The sequence below is a fragment of the Tripterygium wilfordii genome, chromosome 12, assembly GCF_013401445.1.
Source record: "Tripterygium wilfordii isolate XIE 37 chromosome 12, ASM1340144v1, whole genome shotgun sequence".
In the NCBI taxonomy this organism is placed as follows: domain Eukaryota; kingdom Viridiplantae; phylum Streptophyta; class Magnoliopsida; order Celastrales; family Celastraceae; genus Tripterygium; species Tripterygium wilfordii.
Genome location: NC_052243.1, coordinates 12675959 through 12695376, shown reverse-complemented (window position 1 = coordinate 12695376; position 19418 = coordinate 12675959). Strand labels below are relative to the sequence as shown.

Genomic DNA, 19418 nt, shown 5'->3' with positions numbered 1-19418 from the left:
AGACAAAAAGAATAAGTAAAAATAACACAATGACCAAACTAATTATTATTTTATTCATAAGATAAATTATTTTCTTTGGCGATGTGTCAAATTTTCATGGGCTAGTGTATGTTTTTTCTCTATAGCAAGCAAAGTGTTGCTGCCAAATATTCTTTGATTCTTGGATAGAGGATCAACTGACAAAGGCTCTCTATTTTTTCCAGTATACACTACAAATATCTACACTTTAATTATTAAATTGTTTAATTGGGTATTCATTGTTTAATTATAACAAGGATTAATTATTAATTAGATGGAGAACCTTAGCCTTGGAGCTGCTGCCCAAAAGTTAGGATCCTAGAACCCTAAATTTGTGAAATCTATACAAAAATTCATTTAGGTGACTCACTAATCTTTCAACTCCCAATACTATTTTTTTTTTATTTTTGCAAAAATTGATATGCTTAATACTACTAAAATTAGTACATCAGTAGAAAATTATACCAAAAATATCAAAACACAACTTGACTTACTGTCAATACTATATCCCACATCTCGGATTGGTATAATTCAATTGAAGGATATATAAATAAATTCTTAACACCTCTTAAACAAGTGACACATACGACTTAAGAATCAATGTACATAGCTCATGAAAATCGAATTCTTGAAGACGTATGACTATGGTGGACAATATCGTTTTAAATGAACTTTTCTTACTCCAATTTGGCCATTCAAGCATATTTCACAATAATGCATTTGCCTTCTATTATTAACTTTCTGTAAATGGCAACACAATATCATGCTTTCAAGATGATAATCAAATGTTAAATACTTTTTAATGATTATGGTAATTTTTTGCATCATAATAATTGAATAATTTTCTATGTATTTTGTTAATGGCATTTCCGATATAATTCATGAAACTCGAGGGCAAAATAAATGACCTACTTAGTACTGGTATGAACTTTATATTTATCCCCTCACTGACATCTTCTTCTTCCCCATCGATCAATTCACACACAGAAAAGCATGGAGCTCCAAACTCCAACCAACCAAACCTCAACCCAAGACCTTGAAAACCCTAAAAATGGGAGAACCCACGAAACCCACTCCGTCCCTGAACAAGACATTGACAGTACTTGCTCCACACCTTATGTCAGTGCTCCATCCAGCCCTGGTCATGTTCATGGACCCGGGTCCGGACCCCTCAGTGGTGGTGGGTTCTTCTACAGTGCACCGGCTAGTCCAATGCACTTCGCCATAACCTCGTCTGCTTCCATTTCCAGAGCTTTGGAAGGCGACGACCATGGCAGTAATTCGGTGCCATTTGGTTATGAGTTCGAGTTCTCTGCACGATATGGGTCCAACGGGTCTGATCAAACCGGGTCAATGAGCTCGGCAGATGAGTTGTTCTTGAATGGGAAGATCCGACCCATGAAGCTCTCGACCCATTTGGAGAGGCCCCAAGTTCTTGCTCCATTAATAGATCTTGAAGACGATGATGATTCGTGCAACAACGATGGCGAAAGCTCTCGCGGCAGAGATCTACGACAAATACGCGACAAGTCTATGCGGAGAAGAACCAGATCTATGTCGCCACTTAGAACGACGTCGTTTCAGTTTGATGGAAATGGAGATACCTGTTTCAACAATGATGAACTCACAGAACAGAGTACTACTAATGACGACAAATACGACGACGTTCTATCATCACCGTCAATGTCTACACCTTCTGCTTCCTCTTCAAGGTCATCTTCTGCTGGTAGGAACTCAAAGAGATGGGTTTTCTTGAAGGATTTTCTTTACAGAAGCAAAAGCGAAGGCAGAGCAAGCAGCAACAACAAGAAGTTCTGGTCAACCATCACATTCTCTCCAGTGAAAGAGAAGAAGCCCATCAATAACCCATGTGAAAAGGAAGCTCCTTTAAAGGTTAAGAATGGAATTGGTATAACAGACAATCAACAGAAGGTGAAGAAGCCAGTGAATGGAATAGGAAAGAGGAGGAGGGTACCACCATCCGCACACGAGCTTCATTACATGGCAAGTAGAGCTCAAGCTGAGGAAATGAAGAAGAGAACCTACTTGCCTTACAAGCAAGGATTGCTTGGTTGCTTAGGATTTAGTTCAAAAGGTTATGGGGCCATGAATGGCCTTGCTAGGGCTTTCAACTCTGCTTCTTCCAGGTAAAGAAGAGACCCTGATAAGATTGTAGTATTGTACAGTTCTCCTTGGTTAATGGATTTTTTTTTTCTTTAACTTAGGATATTATGATTATTTATCTGTATTTATTTGTTTTAGGATCTTATCTGTGTTAGAGAGGGAACTATATCTCTTCTTGGTGAGGGTTCTTGAATGCCCCTGTTTCCTTGTATTAGCAAAGTAAATCAAATATTGCAATGTCTTCCTTGATTGCAATAGTTGAAGTCACAGAAATAATCTGCAGGTGATATTTCAGGTCATAGGTTTGTATTGTGACTAGAAGTGAGTAGTAGTAGTACCCACTAAATTGGATTTATTTGAACAATAATATGATGCAGCAGCAGCACATGGTAGAGGGACACCAGTGACCAGACAGAGTTCTGTTTAAATTAGGTACTAAAAGGCCCCACACTGCCAACAATTAGTTGAGAAGACCCTCCTGGTAAATGACTACTCTACAATTGAAAAGGAAATTTACCTAAGTTTTGGACTTTGGTCGTATTCAAGAGATTTATAAGCTTCTGATTGATGTGCAAAGAAAGCCCAGTTTGACATACACTTAACACTAATTTATTTCCGAACTTATAAGTTAGGCTATTTTTCTCAGTTTATAAATTAACTTTTATAAAGCCAAGGAGATAGCAAGAGATGCTTATTGGGTGATTTGGGAAAGGATGGTGCAGTGACCCATGTTGCTTATATCCTTTTTAACTCGTTTTTACTCGGAAAGATGGGTTTTTCAGTGCAGCATGAAGTAAGGGAGATGAAGATGATGAAATCTCATTTTAAATGGGTCTTAGTGTCTCCTAGACATTGACATGAAGGCGATTGAGATATTGACAAAAAGATTTGGAAGATCATGAGGAGTTGACTTGGTGGTGATAAATTTATGGCAAACTCTATTCACAAACAAGTTGATATATAAATATACGATGGTAACAACTCCAGCTGAGAATGTTGAACTTTGTTAACAAATTCCAATCGATATGCGTGTGTAGGTTGTTAAGAACGGAAGAGGCAATAAATAGCAGGCAGGGGAGAAATAGTGACACAATCACATCATGGTCCCCTCAACAGCTCCATTATTGTTCATGGACTTGTAACCAATTTCTATGTTTTCGCAAGAATCATAATGATGGTGTGTGTCATGGGTCGGACCAGAAAAATCTGCTTGATCAATCCCCAAAGGCTGCATACACTGCTATTGGATGGCACAGGTCGGTGGGAGACAACCGTTTAATTATCTATCTCCAAACCTAATTACTAAGATTGACAGGGGTTTCCCTGGGGAGTATGAGCAAACACTCTGCACAGAATGTCAAGTGCCCTGTCTTGATAGTGAAGAGGGCTGAATCACCTGCTGCAAGCAATTAGCATAACTGTGATAGTTCCATTTTTATTTCCCCGAATGAAATGAAATGTTTGGTATATATAGCTTGTGCATGTATAATCTTAATTTGTTTCTCATTTTGGATCTAGTGATTAATCCTTGCTGTTAATGGAATCTGCATGTATCCATCGAATGCCTTACATAAATAGGCAGTCGGCAGACCTAAAACAAGAAAGCGAAGGCAGAGGTTGCCATATCCAACGGACTCCAGATTGCAGGACATACATAGATTTGTCGGCCCTGTCAATAACTTTTCTGTAGACCTACAATCGAGGATGATTGTAATGTTTCATGGCAAAAACCACTCTGCTTACTCACTTTTTTCAGATGTCAGCCGGCCATTTTGCGAAACTCGTAGCACATAAAATCAATTACTACTACTTATTCACTTTGGCAATAAGTCTCTGGACATTTCGACAAAAAAACAAAAAGAAAAATCAAAGGAATACATTTCTTGACAATTTCGATTCAATCCAACCAACTGCTCAGCAGTCGCTATTAGCACACAGCATAAATGAGGCAACTTTGACAGATTTATCACAAGCATAAATAAGCTCTCCACTGACACTGAATCAGACAAAAATAAGTTCCTCACCCCCAATCTTTTGCTTTTGCCAGATGGGGGGGGGGGGGGGGGGTGTTATACCAGCAAACACAAAACCGAAGATAATTACCGAAATGAAAGCCAAAATCAAGAAGAATTCTAGGACCAATAGCCAATGAAAAGACTTGTGTTCTCTGATCTAAAGGCTCAAGTCAAAATGAGAATTCAAAGCAATCAGCCTTCGTTTTGCAGGCATCAGCCATCGGTACCTTCCCCTAACCAAACTACTACAGCTAAAAATATAAAAAAGAAAATTGAAAATATATGTAAGTGCCCAAATGCACTATCACCAGTCCAAGTTGGTCAGCAAGATTGCAGTAGTGTCCACCCTACAGCTCATCCTGCAAACAAGAACAGAAGCAAACAGAATTGCTCAATGAACAAGGACAAATAAAAAATTATTTTAGTAAGAATAACCAGATAGAAACTTACATGTACATCTTCGTCCTCTTTGGTCTCAGCAACATCTTCAGATTTGTTATCAACATCAGAATCATCTCCTTCGGCATCATCAGCATCATCCTCGTCCTCAGCCTGTAACACAGATTGAACATACTTACGAGTTAGGACCAGCAGGACTAGGTCGTTAATCAGAATCTTCAGTTAGATGTCTATACTTACATCTGAATCAATTGCATCATCCTTCTTTTCCTGATAAAAGAAACTTCATGTTCAGCACACAAATGAAACAAAAATACTACACTTCCATGCAAACATGCATGCACAACAAATATGCATATAAAACAAATCAATGCAGACCTCCGCGATACTCACAGGCACAAACACAAGCATGCACACACCAGCAGGTTACCATGCAAAAAAAAATTATGCTAACAAGGTGTCCAAAATCATGGCATTATATGTGTAACACTCGTAACGTGGGAGAAGCCTAACTGTGATGTGGGTATGCTATATTATGGCTAATTTAATCCATGAAGCCTAATTTTTATCCGTCAGCTCATGCATTAGCTACTTTTTCCTCGAACCCAAATCTTGAAACAACCAATGAGTCTGACAACAGAAACAAGCAAAAGCAGTACCTCTTCCTCGCTCTGTTTTTCTGCCTCCTCAAATGCTGCCTTCTCAGCCTGCAAGATCAAATATCTCAATTATGTTATGCCAAAACTATTCTGTGAAGATCCAACATAAAAAGGATGAAAAGTAACATACATCCTTGTTCTTGCCCCATGTTTCTTCAGCGACCTTGTTAGCATACTCAGCATCGTCAGTGATTAGAACATTGTCAAACAGGGTCCCAGATTTCACCTGACCCACCATGCAAATTGCTTGTAAGAATTATGCCAAAAAGAAACAGTAATGCACTTTAATGAAAGGAATTCCAAGATTACCTGCCACAATTCAATACCAACGTACTTCAAGTTGGGGAACACATAAAGATCTGGGTCATCCTTGAAATCTGCATTGTTAAAATTTCAACCACAAGCAGCTAAATTATTGGTTACATACAAGGAAATGCACGAACTGTTATGGAAAAGGGAAATTCACCTGGGTTGTCAATCATTGGTGCCTTCCACTTGCCCTTGTAGTTAGGGTTCTTAATTTTCTGCATGGTAGTGAGCATAATGAGAAAATTAAATATCCAAACTGACGCCTGCGCTGCAACTTAATCAAGAGATTTGCAAACCTTTGGTTTCCATGGGCCCTTGTACTCAGGGTTTGGAATGGTTGGAGTTGTCCACTCACCATCTTCCTCATCATCCCAATCTTCAGGCTGAAAGGTCAAACCATCTTAATCAGTACCTATTTTTCAAATGGATGTTAAATTTAGTGAAACACCAGTAATTCAATGACTACCTTCTTGGCATCAGGGTCAGGGATCTCCTTTAGAATGTCATCATATCCCTATATAAACATTAGAAAATAGGCAGGTAAGAGACTAACCTAAAAAATATAAACCTGAAGCTTGACAAGCGAGAGCAAGCATGGTAGGAGATAGTTACCTCAGGCTTCTGATCTTCAGGATCAGGAATGTATTCTTTGTCATCCCAATCCTCAGGCTGCATGTGAAAGGAGTTGAGTTATAACTAAATAAGAAAAAGTAAACACTGATACATAAAGAGACTGCTAATGGATCCTCATGTACAAATATTTACCTTCTTGGCCTCTGGATCCTTTATCTCCTTTGGGGGTAGAAGACTCCAATCAGAGTATAAACTTCCAGTCTGCTTCTCTTCATTGTCAATACGAATGCTGTAGGTAGCATCAGGGCGGATAATGAAGGTGTAAACATGAGTGAGCTGATCAGTCTCACATGGAACCTCCTTCTTGATCAAGTGGTTTGTATCATTGTAGGTAAGAATAGCATGCACTTTCTTGGTGCTGTAGCCACAAATATCTGGTCCAAACATGATACTGCAAACAAATGTATAAATCATATCGACATTTTGGTTAAAGCAATCAATTATGAGCTGACAACAGACACAACAGTGCATGTGGAAATATTACTAACCTGTATGGGGTGTCCCCACCAAATTTCTTCTGGTCAACTTCACCACTTAGCAACTTCATGTAGCCGCCTCCACAGTCAAGCTTCTGTTCATGCTTAACAGAAAACTGGAAGACTAGAGTCTTGTCTTTATTGCTAAATTCGGGAAACTCAGCTGAAATAGCATAGAATCTGTAGTCTTCACTTGTTTGGATACCTGGCCAAAGATGTAAAGTCAACAACATTCTCCCCGATGCAGGTTACTACAAGTCAACAAGTTACATCAACCTTTACTAAAAAGCTAAAAATAACAGAGAGCCACATCTTTCATTTTCCAACACATGCATCAATATTGAAGTGGATTGAAGCATACCTTTGTCATTGGGATCTCCATTCCATTTTCCAGATGTATAATTCCATTCCCCAGCCATGGTCTCATCTTTCTTCCAATCAGATTTAACCCATCGATTTTCCCATCCATCTATAGTTTTCACAAGAACAATAAAAAACCCCAAAAAAAAGTTAAGAGTTAGATTTTCTAATGTTATACTATGCAAGATTAGTAAGATCGGTTGAAAGTGAAAAATAAAGATTAAAGCATAAATGTGAAAGAAAAAGGTGAAACTTAAAACTCAAAATAAAAGACACTGCATCAAAGTTTCGTTCATTAATTGACTATTTTGACTGTACAAGGACACAAAATTGCCCGGGCCAAATTGATGTTACGTTTGAAATAACAAATTCTTCAGTATTTTTCTCACCTCACCCCACCCCACGAAAAGGAACTAAAACAGTCTCCAAATAAATACGGCAAGCTTAACACAGAAAAGGCAATTCAGGCAAAGTAGCTAAATGAACACTCACTTTGCAATGTACTTCCATTGTGTATGCACATAAAAAATACATTACTATGCTTGAACGAATAACCAGTGACTCTGCATATGCAAGTGCTACTGTATCAAATCAAGCTAATAGTTCGGTAGAACATAATTTTGGAGTCTGCACAACCTATACATGAACAATCATCAACCACCCATACCGAAACAAAAATACCAACGCTATTGCTCCACTAAACTAGTTAAATTGAGCTAACACCTCCGTAAGGACAAAGACAATCGAGATTCAACCATCAACATCACCAGATCTCAAAAATCAGCTATAACAACAGATAATCCACAGATCTACCGGATCCACGTACTAAAACACACACGCGCGAAAAAAATCCTCCACAGGCCAAACGAATTCAGCATAAAAATAATTCGAATGCACTAATTTCTACAAATGCGAACCAATTCAGTAATCCAATTAACGATCTACCCAAAAATGACAACATACAAACTAGACATACATACATATATCATCACAAATGTATAAACGTAGAGGGAGAGGTAATACGAATGAAAATACCATCGAAACGTTCTTCGAAGTAAACCGTTGCAGAGGCGATCGCGAGGAGTGAGAAGAGAACCAGAGAGAGAAGTTTAAGGTTAGCCATGGCTCAAGAGAGATGGAGCCGCACGACTGAGCTAGTGTGACCAAGAGAGTGAATATATCGGGGTACTTTTCATTGGATTTAACGCAGGGTTGATTCTACGTCTTAACCGTGAGTGAATATCCTACGTGGATGAAAGGTGCTGACATTAACGAATAAGAGATTGGCCCGTCAACATCTCTTTGTCATTAGGATTAAGTGGCTGGTTATGATTCGTAGATACAACGAATTGTAAAGGTGAATAAGGAAATCAACACGTGCGAGGAGTTTAGAGGTGACATAATTAAGGATAATGATTGAAATCCCAAAAATAACCTCAAAAGACCCTCATGTGAAATAGGTATCTACATGTGTGTTTTTAATCAATAGTTATTTTAATACTATATAGATTTTGAGAACTTTTAGAGGTAATATTTTGGGATCTCTAACATTGTTTCTTAATTAATCGCCTGGTATATGTATATGTTTACGTTTCTTCGTATAACCTTTACAGCTGACAAAATTCTATTGGTTCCTAGATTGACAAACGTTCCCCACTTTATTTGGTTTTAATTATTGGATTATTGGGCTTAATTGGGATTATATATTAGGATGTGTGTGCTCTAAAAACATCTAGTCCAACTTGGGAAATAATAGTGGCAACCTTTTTCGGGGTGATAGAGAATGAATTAGGAGTGTTAAAAAATCGTAAAATCGATTGATTTTTCAAATATTTTTTAAAAAATTATTGAGAATCGATTGAAATAACCATCGATAAACTACTATTTACGAACGACATTATACAAATTTGGACATCTGATATTGATCTAAACTCGGGTCATCACACGATTCACACCCAATCACACATAACGAAGTTTTCCAACCTAATTATAGGATAATTTGGGCCAAAGCCCAATGCATGGCCACATGGATATTGCCCCCTAGTGATAATCGAACTCAAAACCTTTTGAGTTCATATGCTTTTATTATAGAGAGATTCATTATTACACTCTCACCAACTCGGTTAAAGTGAAAAATCAAAAGAAATCCCATGATTTTGGATAATTGAAGGGGTTAGGTACTTTTAATTCACATAAAGTTTTTCCACCAATTCTCTTTAACAGTCACTTGGAATATGAAATAGATCAGGAACACATCAGCAATATGTAAAGTCTTAACACGACGGCCATATATGTGGCAAAATGTATTGATTCGATTTGGAGCATATTTACAGTTCTTTTGCATAAATTTTCCGTTATTGTTGAAAATCAATCCAACTACTCTATCAAACGCACCCAATATCTGATACGTTCCATTGAGCCAGTTACAAGTGAATTTACATAGAAATTTCCAGGCTTCGGCGTTTTATTGTTAGGCTTTGTGTCGCGCACACCAGAGAAACAAAAGACAATCAACTCAAAGAAAAAAAGAAATGCATGAACAAATAAAGAACAAGAATTTACACAACAACAGGAGAGAACATGCAGGAATTGAACCACCTCAAATGGCATTGAACTTCAATAGTGAACTTCTTGAATTCATTTTACTTACAGTCAGTGCTTTCTACAATAACAAACAAGACCCAAAGAAATATTAAACTTAATGCGGCGAAGCATTGTAATTAATGTTTCATTCTTAAACACAAAACAATCTACTGCATGCACCATAAACCAGATAAACAAAACATAGAATCAACCATGTTTTCTGTGAATGTTCATGTGTTTCGGGTGGTTTTTGAGAAGGTTTTCGACCATGCTGGATTGCTGGTGGCTGGAGAATGTTTTGGACTGCTTGGGCTTTTCTTTGGGCCATATGGCTTGTTAGCATGTGTTGGCTATTATAAGTTGCTGAAGGAAAACTTGATTGGTGTACAAAAAAACCTGCTCTCCTTGTAGAACTTGATTGGTCTACAAAAAAATCTGCTCTCGTTGCCCAACTGAGCTACAAGAGCTACTTGAAATCGATTATTTTCACTTTTTTTTTTTAACCTTTAAAACAGACAGTACAGCAAAGGAACCAAGCTCTTTGAGGACTGGTCTACCAACAAATCACATTTACCATACAGAACTTCCAAGTCTTCACAAGGCCTGTCCTATTGTCCTCCCAGAGAAATTACATTCAACCAAACGTCACCGTTACTTGGCTCGTTCAGGTCGCCTACATGAATTTCATGGTTCGTTGGCTATGAGTTTAGGCCTATTGAATCGTCATTTGAATATTGATTACAGACTAAACATTCTTTCACCCCTATTATAAACTGGCTGCAGTATGGCCCATATACCAAGGCTGTGCTGTAACTGATGTTTATGATCCGGTTGTTCATAACACAACTGAAGGAACTTAATACAGAAGGCACTTCATCTTGTACCATAGAATGAAAGAATTACTATTACAAACCGTTAGAGATTCAATACCCAGAAACCAAGCCACCAAACTACCCAAAATTTTTGTAAGAATTGATGAGGTCCTTGACAATGAAACATTATACATTATAAGCTCTATACATCTCATCTCCAGGGTGTGGACTACAGCCCACACCCCTTTTCTTTCCTTATTTTCCCTTCATTCAGCAGCCTCAAAAACAGGAAAAGAAGAAACAAAGAAAGAAGCCCTAATATGTAACCCGTATAACCGGGACAAATCAGACCTTTCCATGCATGGCAATGTTTCTCTCCAATGAATTCTGTGGCGGCGAAGAGTTTCAACAATAAGAACGCAAATGACTTCTTGAATATAATCAGGTTTCAAAAGAGTATTTCCTTCAGGATTAGGAGGACCAACATGACAAAGCACATGATAATTAGCACCGTAACACACATTACCATTCCACCTTTTTTTTGTGTTCTCTCTGCCTGCATATCCAATCCATTAATCACATTGTTAACATACTAAATATCTGTTTCTGTCTGTGTGGGAGGGGAGGGAGAAATTCAACATTAAAATGAATAACAAGGGAAAGATAGAGGACCTTCTGAAGCTGTTTCAGGCCCTCATCCACCGTGGTTGCAACATTCTGAATGTTATAGTCTATCCTATCAACAATAGTACCCTGTTTGGAGCAGCAAACTTCATCGATATCTCAATACGGAAATCAAGTTCACAAAAGTTCTTACAAATGCTAGGTGCGTCTTACCTGGTCTATCACAAGTACCGACAGGTCTTTCATGATCTGTGCAAGTTCATTCACTGATTCTACAACCTACAAGGAATACATTATTAAAGGGAAAAATTAGGTAATAAAATGAAGTATCACGGAGGGATTACAAATGTTAAAAAGAACTGCTGTCACTTGCCTGTTGGATCTCTCTTTCCCTCTCGGCTGTGAATGCCTCGCTTTTCTTTAGCTTTGCCATCTGATGCTCATTAAACACCTAGGATTTTTTTTTTTTATCCAGTTAGAACTCAACAAAAAATATAAGAGAAGAAAACAATTAAATTGGGGTCAGCCACTCCATTCCACCTTCATCTCCTAGACTGCATATTCTCATGAGTCATGACTCAATTCCTATTTTAGGTTTAGAAGCCAAGTCAATATACAACTAAGACCTTACTTTTCAAAGATCACAATTACAAAACCATTCCTCATATAGAAATTCCAATAATAGGAATGCATATGCTTATTATATGCAACAATTGAACAGAAGAAGATTACTAAACCAGGAAGCATACCATATCGTCAAAATCATCATCATCAATTCTTGGTCTACTCCCATTCAGATTCATCTCCAGGTCAACTCCATCTTGACCCTGCAACACAAAACAATGAAAATAAGGAATTCTTTTAAACTCATGATCCCACCTCATGAGGATCTTCATATAAATTACAGCACCAATCAGCAAAATCCTTTCCGCACCTCTTTTTGCTGCTGGAGACGCTTCAAATACGTTGACTGTTTCTTGCGAAGCTCCATTGAAAGGTTCTGAAGGTCAGTGGCAAGAGAGCGCTGTATAGAAATATGCAAATATAAGCACAGTTCGTCAAAATAAGCCATCAAGTGCAAAAATTCAGGCCATTCATGAGTACATCCATTTGTGTTGAGAGTTAAGACACCATAAAAACTTTAAATAGACCCAAAGTTCTCAATATTTTGGGTAATCTCTATTATGTTAGACAAGCCAAACAAGGAAGATAAAGATTCAACTTGACAATTTCAAATCCACACTAATCCAAGATTCTATTTAAAGAAATTGTGTTCCCCGGTAAAAAGATATAAACCAACTGACAACCATTCTACAAGGACTTCAATTCTAAACTCTAAAGGATACAAACACAATTGTACAAGCAGGAAATATAACAGCAACCGGTGAATCATGTAATACCTGCACATTCTTCCTAATACTTGAATCCTCAAAAGGCCCAGCTGGAGAAAGTCTTTGTAACCTCTTCTCTGATTTCCTCAGAAGATCAGTGATCTCATGGGTGAGAGCCTCAATCCTGCGTTGGTCTTCTTTTCCATCTCCAAATGAAGGCATTAAAGCTTTGGAATGAGCCTTGGCTAATTCATTCATTTTTGTCCGTGCCCGTTGCACATTTGCAGCTATTTCTTCAGATACATCCACCCAATCAGGTGGTAAGCCCACTGTCAGTGCACCTCTACTGCAGCAGTAAAATAGTTTTTCACACGATAGCACACATGAACGAGCTGACCCAATAGAAATCAATAAGAGAATAAACTATACGCAGAAAAAAAAATCCCTATGACTAATTCACATTTGTACCACAATACTGATTAGAATGCAGCAAACATCCACCAAAAACATAATTTTCTTCCATATTCTTCGACTGCGTATTAAATCAACAACCTGAATCCTTGGTATGAAGCGCCAATTATTCCTATCAAACAAGACCCACCTCCAATTTCCCAGAAACACATACGTTTTACAGTCTCAAAAGGTAAGTTCTATATAGCTGCAACTTACCAAAAGCCTCCCAAATTGTTATAAATTCAACAATCGCGAGATGTTACAGGTGGAATTTATGCCCTTCAGATTAGTCCTTAAACATGATATATTCCCTTGTTTCGGCAACCATACAGTCCACACCCAAATTAGTCCTTAAATCCACTAAATTTTTACTAGCAAGGCAGTAGCAGCCTCGACTCAACAAAGCTATTAGCTACTTTAGAGCTGAATCAGAAACTGTTCGGTTCCTCAATAATCACCACTTAACTGAAATCATAGCGATCATTTTGGGTCGAGGGAGTGAGTCCCTAACACCCAACTATATCATAATATACCTAAATTTAACACCCTGTATACTGGTTAAACCATTACAAAGAATTCCAAAGATATCTATGTCCCATTATGTCAAGATAAGTCCAAAAAGAACGAACTTTTTTATCAAATAATAATAGAGTACTTGGATAACAGTTGAGCTGAAAATTTAACAATTCGAAAATGTTGTCTCAATTTCTTAATGATAGGCTGATATGAAATCTACACACATACGAGCAGCAAGAGAAAGGGACAGAGAGGGTTTACCTTACATTTCCGGGATCTTCAGTACTGAGAGGAGCATAAGACCGATTGGGATTGAGAAGCGATGTGCTCACCATCTCAATCACAGGACCGCCACCACCAGAACTCGTGGACGGCGCTGAGGAGCTCGCTGGGACACGCACGCTCTTTAACGCATCCCTGTACCTCCTGAATATTAAAGTCCGATTCCTCGTCGCCATAACGACGGTCCAGCGAAAATTCAAATCCAATTCGCGATTTTCAAATTCGGATCCAAAACTACAGATCTGAAGAAGACCGATGCTTTGTTATGATCACCCAGAAAGTAAGGGGACGAGCGGGAAGGTTGGTGCCTTCAGAGAGAGATCACGTGGTCCGATACAGAGGACGTGCCGTACCGACGGCGAGGGTCACGTGGCGGTGGAGTTAAGAATCTGGCTAATATTGGGAGTTTCAGGTGGGTTATTGAAGAGAATTTTATTGCTTCCCACTTCCCAGTGGTTGCCTGCTTGGTCAAACTGTTCAGGTCCTCTACTGGGCTCTTAATGGGCCTTCAAATTAATTCCAAACAAAGTGAAATATTTTTTGAAAGGACAACACATTAATACAACATCAATTATATTTTAATGCCACATAAACAGAAAGTCTTACCGAGAGTTAGGATGGTATAAATTTTATACGGGTGAGTGTTTTGTCTTATCTTATCCCAAACTCTAAACTAATTTGTAACAAATCATATATTTTAATGTTGTAAGGGCTAATTAATCCGAACGGAAGCAGTATACATCCATAAAATAAATTAAAATTATGAACATGTAGTACTTCCGTAAAATAAATATCTATAAATTTATATAAACATGTCTATAAACTTACATAAACATGTGACACGTCTATGTAGCTTCTTTAATAAAATTTATTTTTCTTTTAATCTATGTGACATGTTTATTTTGCTTGCTACCTAGATTATGTAAGTTGAAAAAATTATGCACATATATTATTTTGATAATCCGAAATATTTTTGTTGCACATGCCTCTAATCTCCAATATTCTTTTTTACATAATCATCAATCATTTAAGCATTTTTTTTATTATGAGAAACTTCATATAAAATATAAAATATTTTTTTAGTCAAAGATAATTATGTCACAACTTCCAAAATGATCACTGAATCACTAGTTATTTTTTATGGAATCTCGATCAATTGACCTAATTGATACAAGAACAACTACGCACTACCCGTGAGTAATCATCACAGGCAAAAAAGTGTGTGGTAGAGAACTTATATACTATTTAAGAGGAATACACACAACCGATGTGGGAGTTTTGCTGTCAAATAACCCACATAACAAGTTCAGGACTAATCTTGGAGGTAAGGTTGCGTGTCAAAGACAGACAATGACCTCTCTCAAAAAGATTTTCACAGTTGCTTATGTGAAAATTTCACTAATTTTTTATTTTATTTTTGGGTGAAGCTCACAGTTATATATTCACTCACTCTCTCCTCTTTCAAGCTCCTCATAAAGGTTAAGCTAAGACCTACCCTTTTTCAGCTTCGTCATCACTGTCGATTCCGCCCACTTTTTTTCTCTGTTAATTTACTAAACTGGATTTTTATTGAATTGGATTGAAGATCGAGCTTCATCGAATCGATCGAGACAGAAAAGCTCTCTAATTTATTTTGATTTACGAAAAAAAAATTTAAACTTTGGTTGGTATCTTGAATTGAGAGACGAGAAGCTATGGATGCTGACTCGTGGAGCGCTCGTCTTTCGTCGTCCTCTAACTCTAAGCGGTATCAGTCCGCTCTTCAATCGCGATCTGGTGAGCTCGATTGAGACTTCTATTCATGTTGTTTGTTAGTAAAGTTCACAATTTTCTAGAAATGATGGGATTTTTGAGGTATTGATGTTCAGAAGTGTCTTTGATAGTATCGGAGCTGGTAAGGAAGAGTTTTTTAACATTTCTTTTTGTGGGCATCGTAGAGTTAAAAAATTTACATGCTTTTAATCTGCGTACGATACAAAAAGAAAGGTCTTTCATAATATTTCATCATTGTTGACGTTAGTTTTACTGTTTCCGCACATTTTTAAGGTTGCTTAGAGTAAGAAATGAAGTCATGTACTTTTGTTTGTGCTTTTTATTTCTAAAATCTTCGTGGTGATGGTGGGTTGATTGTAATAATAGATTGCAAGGCATGTATGTATGTATAAAGGGAAGAATTTGATATTTTGAACACTTCGTTTCATAAGAGAAATGGGATAAGCAAAAGGTAGAGTTGCTTCATAGCAAGTTTAGTTCAAACCACAGAATCTGTCCCCCCCACCAAACAACACTATTACGTGAAGTATTTTGGCTTGAAAATCTCTACTTCAATGCATGATAATAAGTTGAAGCTGTGGGGAAATAGAGGGAAACTGGAATATAGCATCAGATGTGTGTGTTATAGTCTTTTAAGATTTCTAATCTCAGCCATCTTAATACCATCTTACCATTTGGTTTAGTTTCACGAGGATTAATTTCTCTTTTGTTTTCTGTTTCTTTTAAAATAGTTATGTTTCCTTAACCCAATGGAGACTTATCACTTATGGTTTGTGAAAGTCATGGTTATGGAACTTTGCTCCTTCATACTGATAATATTAATGCATAAAATAAGTTGGAAAATAATATTGTACAATCGCAGATATGTACATGGTGTTTGAAGAAGTTGATGGAGATGATGATATAAGGGAGGAGTTTCCATGCCCTTTCTGTTCAGAATATTTTGACATTGTTGGATTGTGCTGCCACATTGATGATGAGCATCCTATGGAGGCAAAGAATGGGGTATGTCTCCTTTGATACCTGTCAATGGCTGAAAGTCTTTTATAGAGGAGTTAAAATTTTGGACATACATTCTTGTGATCTTTTATGAGCCCATTCATGTGGCTCTGAATTCTCGCATGTGATTACTGTTTGACATCTACCCCTCTCTGCCATGCCCATGTTCACACACACACACACACACAAATTTAACTTAAATGTGCTTGACAAACCTTGATCCCAAACTACTTGATTTTATCTGAGTGGTGAATAAATAATTCTCTAAATTACCCCCTGGCACTTTGATATGGTGTTCATTTTTTCATATATGTGATGTTAAATCTTATATTATCCTGATGGTGAAAAGAGTTCTTTAATTTTGGAGTTGAGAAGATCATCAGTTGAATTGTATTCTGTTGGTGTTGTTGTTAGCTATGTCAATCTCTTGAGACTTAACATTGGTGTGGCTAAGTCCTTACCAGGATGTGCAAATAACGAGCTTTAGTTCAGCCGATATAAGGCTGTTCTTCTGTAAGAGATGGGATTTTTTTAGTCTTGCCACGCAAGGGCGGCTTATGTGCATATGATGGTGTGTCTTAAGCTCTTGGACTGGATGTAATAGTGTCTTTTGATTTCCAATTAAAAATCATAAAATCTGGAGGTTTAGCTCTAATTGTTAATTATGGATATTAGTTTGTTATGATCCAATGGGGACAAGTACTCACTGAAGCTTATTTTTCTTATAAAGGAGGCTGTTTGTTTGCAGGTTTGTCCTGTATGTGCATTGAGGGTTGGGATTGATATGGTTGCTCACATAACGCTACAACATGGGAACGTATTCAGGATATCCTATTTATATTAATGTTTGTGTAAATGTTGTTTGGCATATTCCCTTCCATTGTTCGAGAAATAGAGAGTTTACTTTTTTTTGCTTTTCCCATGAAAGAGTTTGCTGGTGACTGGTGCTTATGCATTCCATGTGCCTTTTTTTGGTCAGAACCAACATTTTTTTTTTAGATTTTGGTGCACATGTAAAAGTGTCGGATCCTAATTATTTGAGGTACCATATCACTCTGATATGTAGAAACTTGTCTTCTTGTCAAGAGTTTGGAAAGATTATGAATACAGTTCTTACTTTGTTTCCTTATTTCACCCACTGTATTTTGTTTTCTTTGAAATCTCTGTTCATTTGTGAACGTTTTCTACCCAATCCAGTGAGAAACATTGGCTCTAGAATCTATTGAGAACACTGATTTTGCTAGCTTCTTTGTCAATCTATTACTAAGATTTTTGTTTACTATATTTGTTTGTTAAGGCTGATTAACATCTTTAAAATGTTGTGAACCTCAGGGAAAAAACCATTTGTATACGGATTTACCGAATTCCTAAATCATTTCTTATCCGAAGTTAGTTTTTTCCTTGTGGCTTGGTGATCAGCCATGCTAATCTTAAGTTTTTTATTCTTTATTGTATCCGAGTAGAGTCAAGGTTGACATAATATTTTGGATTCCTTAACAAGTGGTTACATGCAGCGTAAGAGGAAATCACGTAAAGGTGGATCTCATTCGACACTTTCTTTGTTGAGGAAGGAGCTGCGAGAAGGAAATCTACAATCCCTTTTTGGGGGTTCTTCTTGTACAGTCTCCTCATCTAATGCTGCATCAGATCCATTGTTGTCTTCATTTATATTGCCTATAGCTGACGATTACACTAGCTCTCGGCCTTCTTTTTCTGCTGAACCGAGCTCAGCCAAGAAAAGCTCAGACCAGATCAAATCAGAAGTGTATGTTATTACTCTTTCATCTACTTAACATTATTGGTGTGCCTTTATGGTTGGTGTGCTAAATAGCTTGTCATTTTCAGCATATTGCTTCACGGTGCTTGTTTCAGATTTTATTTTCATGGGTACGCACACCATCTCTTAGGGAGATGAAAGTCGATGTAAAAATTTGTGTAAAATGGAACCGGAAGGAATGGTTGGTTTCATGTTTTGAGATAGAGGACACTCCGTAGGATTCAATTTCAAATTATCGTTAACCCTGCAAACCTCCATATACATAGCCGAAGTCAACATCTTGTCGAAGGGAAATAGCTATGTACAGGAAGCAATGTACTTTTCACTCTTACCATTGCTTTGGCGTTTTAGTCATCTCCAATGTTTTTGCATTTTTTCTTTGGAACTTTTATTCTGTTTCATAGCGTGGTCCTCTTTGTGCAGTGACCAGTTTTGTGTTATAGGCTTGCTACAATACCTAAACCATATTTGGAATCGTTTAGAAGTGCTTAATACTTTGATTTTGGTGACAGAAATGTTAAGGCAGCTCCACTCTCAATCAAGGATCAGGAGGAAAAGGCGAAAAGATGTGAGTTTGTACAAGGGCTACTCCTTTCGACCATGCTTGATGATATCTTATAAAAGTGGACTCTACAAAACTACCATGCTTGATGATATCTTATAAAAGTGGACTCTACAGAACTGAACTCCAAAATTAGAATCAATAGCTCTGCAAGAGTCTGTCTGTCTGTATTTTCTAATGCCCATGCTAATGTGTTAAATCTAGTATTGAATAAGGTTGAATGAATGTAATTTATGTTAGCTTATATACTTGAGCTTGTAGACCTGAGCAGACTTTCTTATGAGCAGACTTTCTTATTATCTAATTTATAAAATAAAATCGTAATTTTTTTTTTTGAATGTGGTACTCTTGCTGCAACTGATGCATCTCGTCTTTTGCAAGTTTTTGTCATGACTAGGTTGATTGCTATGACAAATTTTATACAAGCTATCTTATTTTTAGTAACCCTGAATTTCTCTACCCAACATGTCCATCGAACAGTTGAGTCAACTTTAAACTTGGGCTGTCAACCTAGCCCGTTCATTGATGACGGGAAGGACCATGTCAAAGTCCGTGCGGGAGACCTCACATATTTACAACTAATTACCACGATCAACTCTACCAACCCACCCAAAAAACTTCATTGTTTTATCAGAAAGAGGACTGCTTTTACAAGGAAATCGCCTTTCATAGGTGAAGAGCCAAGTCACTTCTGCGACAGTAGGAAGCGTCGG

The 19418-nt window shown here is 37.4% G+C and overlaps 4 protein-coding genes across 9 annotated transcripts; 2 read left to right on the top strand and 2 right to left on the bottom strand.

Moving 5' to 3' along the window:
* Nucleotides 1-943: 943 nt before the first annotated feature.
* LOC120010358 lies at nt 944-2540 on the top strand. The gene has a single exon (XM_038861131.1). The coding sequence runs from the start codon at nt 1012-1014 to the stop codon at nt 2167-2169; it is 1158 nt and encodes a 385-aa protein (XP_038717059.1). The 5' UTR covers nt 944-1011; the 3' UTR covers nt 2170-2540.
* Nucleotides 2541-4073: 1533 nt separating this feature from the next.
* LOC120010080 (calreticulin-like) lies at nt 4074-8186 on the bottom strand. Its single transcript, XM_038860772.1, has 14 exons — nt 8029-8186; nt 6995-7102; nt 6646-6838; nt 6290-6548; nt 6137-6193; nt 5991-6038; nt 5821-5907; nt 5682-5739; nt 5525-5592; nt 5346-5441; nt 5216-5263; nt 4797-4826; nt 4608-4709; nt 4074-4516 (listed from the first exon to the last, which is right to left on the bottom strand). Exons 1-14 carry the CDS (start codon nt 8114-8116, stop codon nt 4505-4507), a joined length of 1254 nt encoding a protein of 417 aa, XP_038716700.1. The 5' UTR covers nt 8117-8186; the 3' UTR covers nt 4074-4504.
* A 2204-nt stretch (nt 8187-10390) lies between these two features.
* LOC120010127 (syntaxin-43-like) lies at nt 10391-14071 on the bottom strand. 3 transcript variants are annotated; one of them, XM_038860830.1, is made up of 8 exons: nt 13574-14071; nt 12413-12686; nt 11947-12036; nt 11762-11839; nt 11386-11463; nt 11226-11291; nt 11061-11141; nt 10391-10944 (listed from the first exon to the last, which is right to left on the bottom strand). In XM_038860830.1, exons 1-8 carry the CDS (start codon nt 13768-13770, stop codon nt 10837-10839), a joined length of 972 nt encoding a protein of 323 aa, XP_038716758.1. In that variant the 5' UTR covers nt 13771-14071; the 3' UTR covers nt 10391-10836. The 3 variants fall into 3 exon arrangements, with proteins under 3 accessions (XP_038716758.1, XP_038716757.1, XP_038716759.1); XM_038860829.1 differs by having other exon boundaries at nt 12413-12689; nt 13574-14066; XM_038860831.1 differs by having other exon boundaries at nt 12413-12689; nt 13579-13749.
* A 976-nt stretch (nt 14072-15047) lies between these two features.
* LOC120010142 (protein DEHYDRATION-INDUCED 19 homolog 3-like) lies at nt 15048-19040 on the top strand. 4 transcript variants are annotated; one of them, XM_038860850.1, is made up of 6 exons: nt 15048-15370; nt 16230-16372; nt 17097-17192; nt 17875-18131; nt 18656-18738; nt 18782-19040. In XM_038860850.1, the coding sequence occupies exons 1-6, from the start codon at nt 15289-15291 to the stop codon at nt 18805-18807; spliced, it is 687 nt and encodes a 228-aa protein (XP_038716778.1). In that variant the 5' UTR covers nt 15048-15288; the 3' UTR covers nt 18808-19040. The 4 variants fall into 4 exon arrangements, with proteins under 4 accessions (XP_038716778.1, XP_038716777.1, XP_038716780.1 ...); XM_038860849.1 differs by lacking the exon at nt 18782-19040 and having other exon boundaries at nt 18656-18771; XM_038860851.1 differs by lacking the exon at nt 18782-19040 and having other exon boundaries at nt 15050-15370; nt 17115-17192; nt 18656-18771.
* Nucleotides 19041-19418: the final 378 nt, after the last annotated feature.

Coding starts and splice junctions, on each gene's coding strand:
- LOC120010127 (XM_038860829.1), bottom strand. CDS start 13,770: ATGGCGACGAGGAATCGGACTTTAATATTCAGGAGGTACAGGGATGCG. Junction 12,690..13,573: donor GAAGATCCCGGAAATGTAAG/GTAAACCCTCTC, acceptor TTACTGCTGCAG/TAGAGGTGCACTGACAGTGG. Junction 11,840..11,946: donor GTCTCCAGCAGCAAAAAGAG/GTGCGGAAAGGA, acceptor TTTGTGTTGCAG/GGTCAAGATGGAGTTGACCT.
- LOC120010142 (XM_038860850.1), top strand. CDS start 15,289: ATGGATGCTGACTCGTGGAGCGCTCGTCTTTCGTCGTCCTCTAACTCT. Junction 17,193..17,874: donor AACATGGGAACGTATTCAGG/ATATCCTATTTA, acceptor ACAAGTGGTTAC/ATGCAGCGTAAGAGGAAATC. Junction 18,739..18,781: donor TGTACAAGGGCTACTCCTTT/CGACCATGCTTG, acceptor GACTCTACAAAA/CTACCATGCTTGATGATATC.
- LOC120010080 (XM_038860772.1), bottom strand. CDS start 8,116: ATGGCTAACCTTAAACTTCTCTCTCTGGTTCTCTTCTCACTCCTCGCG. Junction 6,549..6,645: donor GGTGGGGACACCCCATACAG/GTTAGTAATATT, acceptor ATTTGTTTGCAG/TATCATGTTTGGACCAGATA. Junction 4,827..5,215: donor AAAAACAGAGCGAGGAAGAG/GTACTGCTTTTG, acceptor TTCTTTTATCAG/GAAAAGAAGGATGATGCAAT.
- LOC120010358 (XM_038861131.1), top strand. CDS start 1,012: ATGGAGCTCCAAACTCCAACCAACCAAACCTCAACCCAAGACCTTGAA.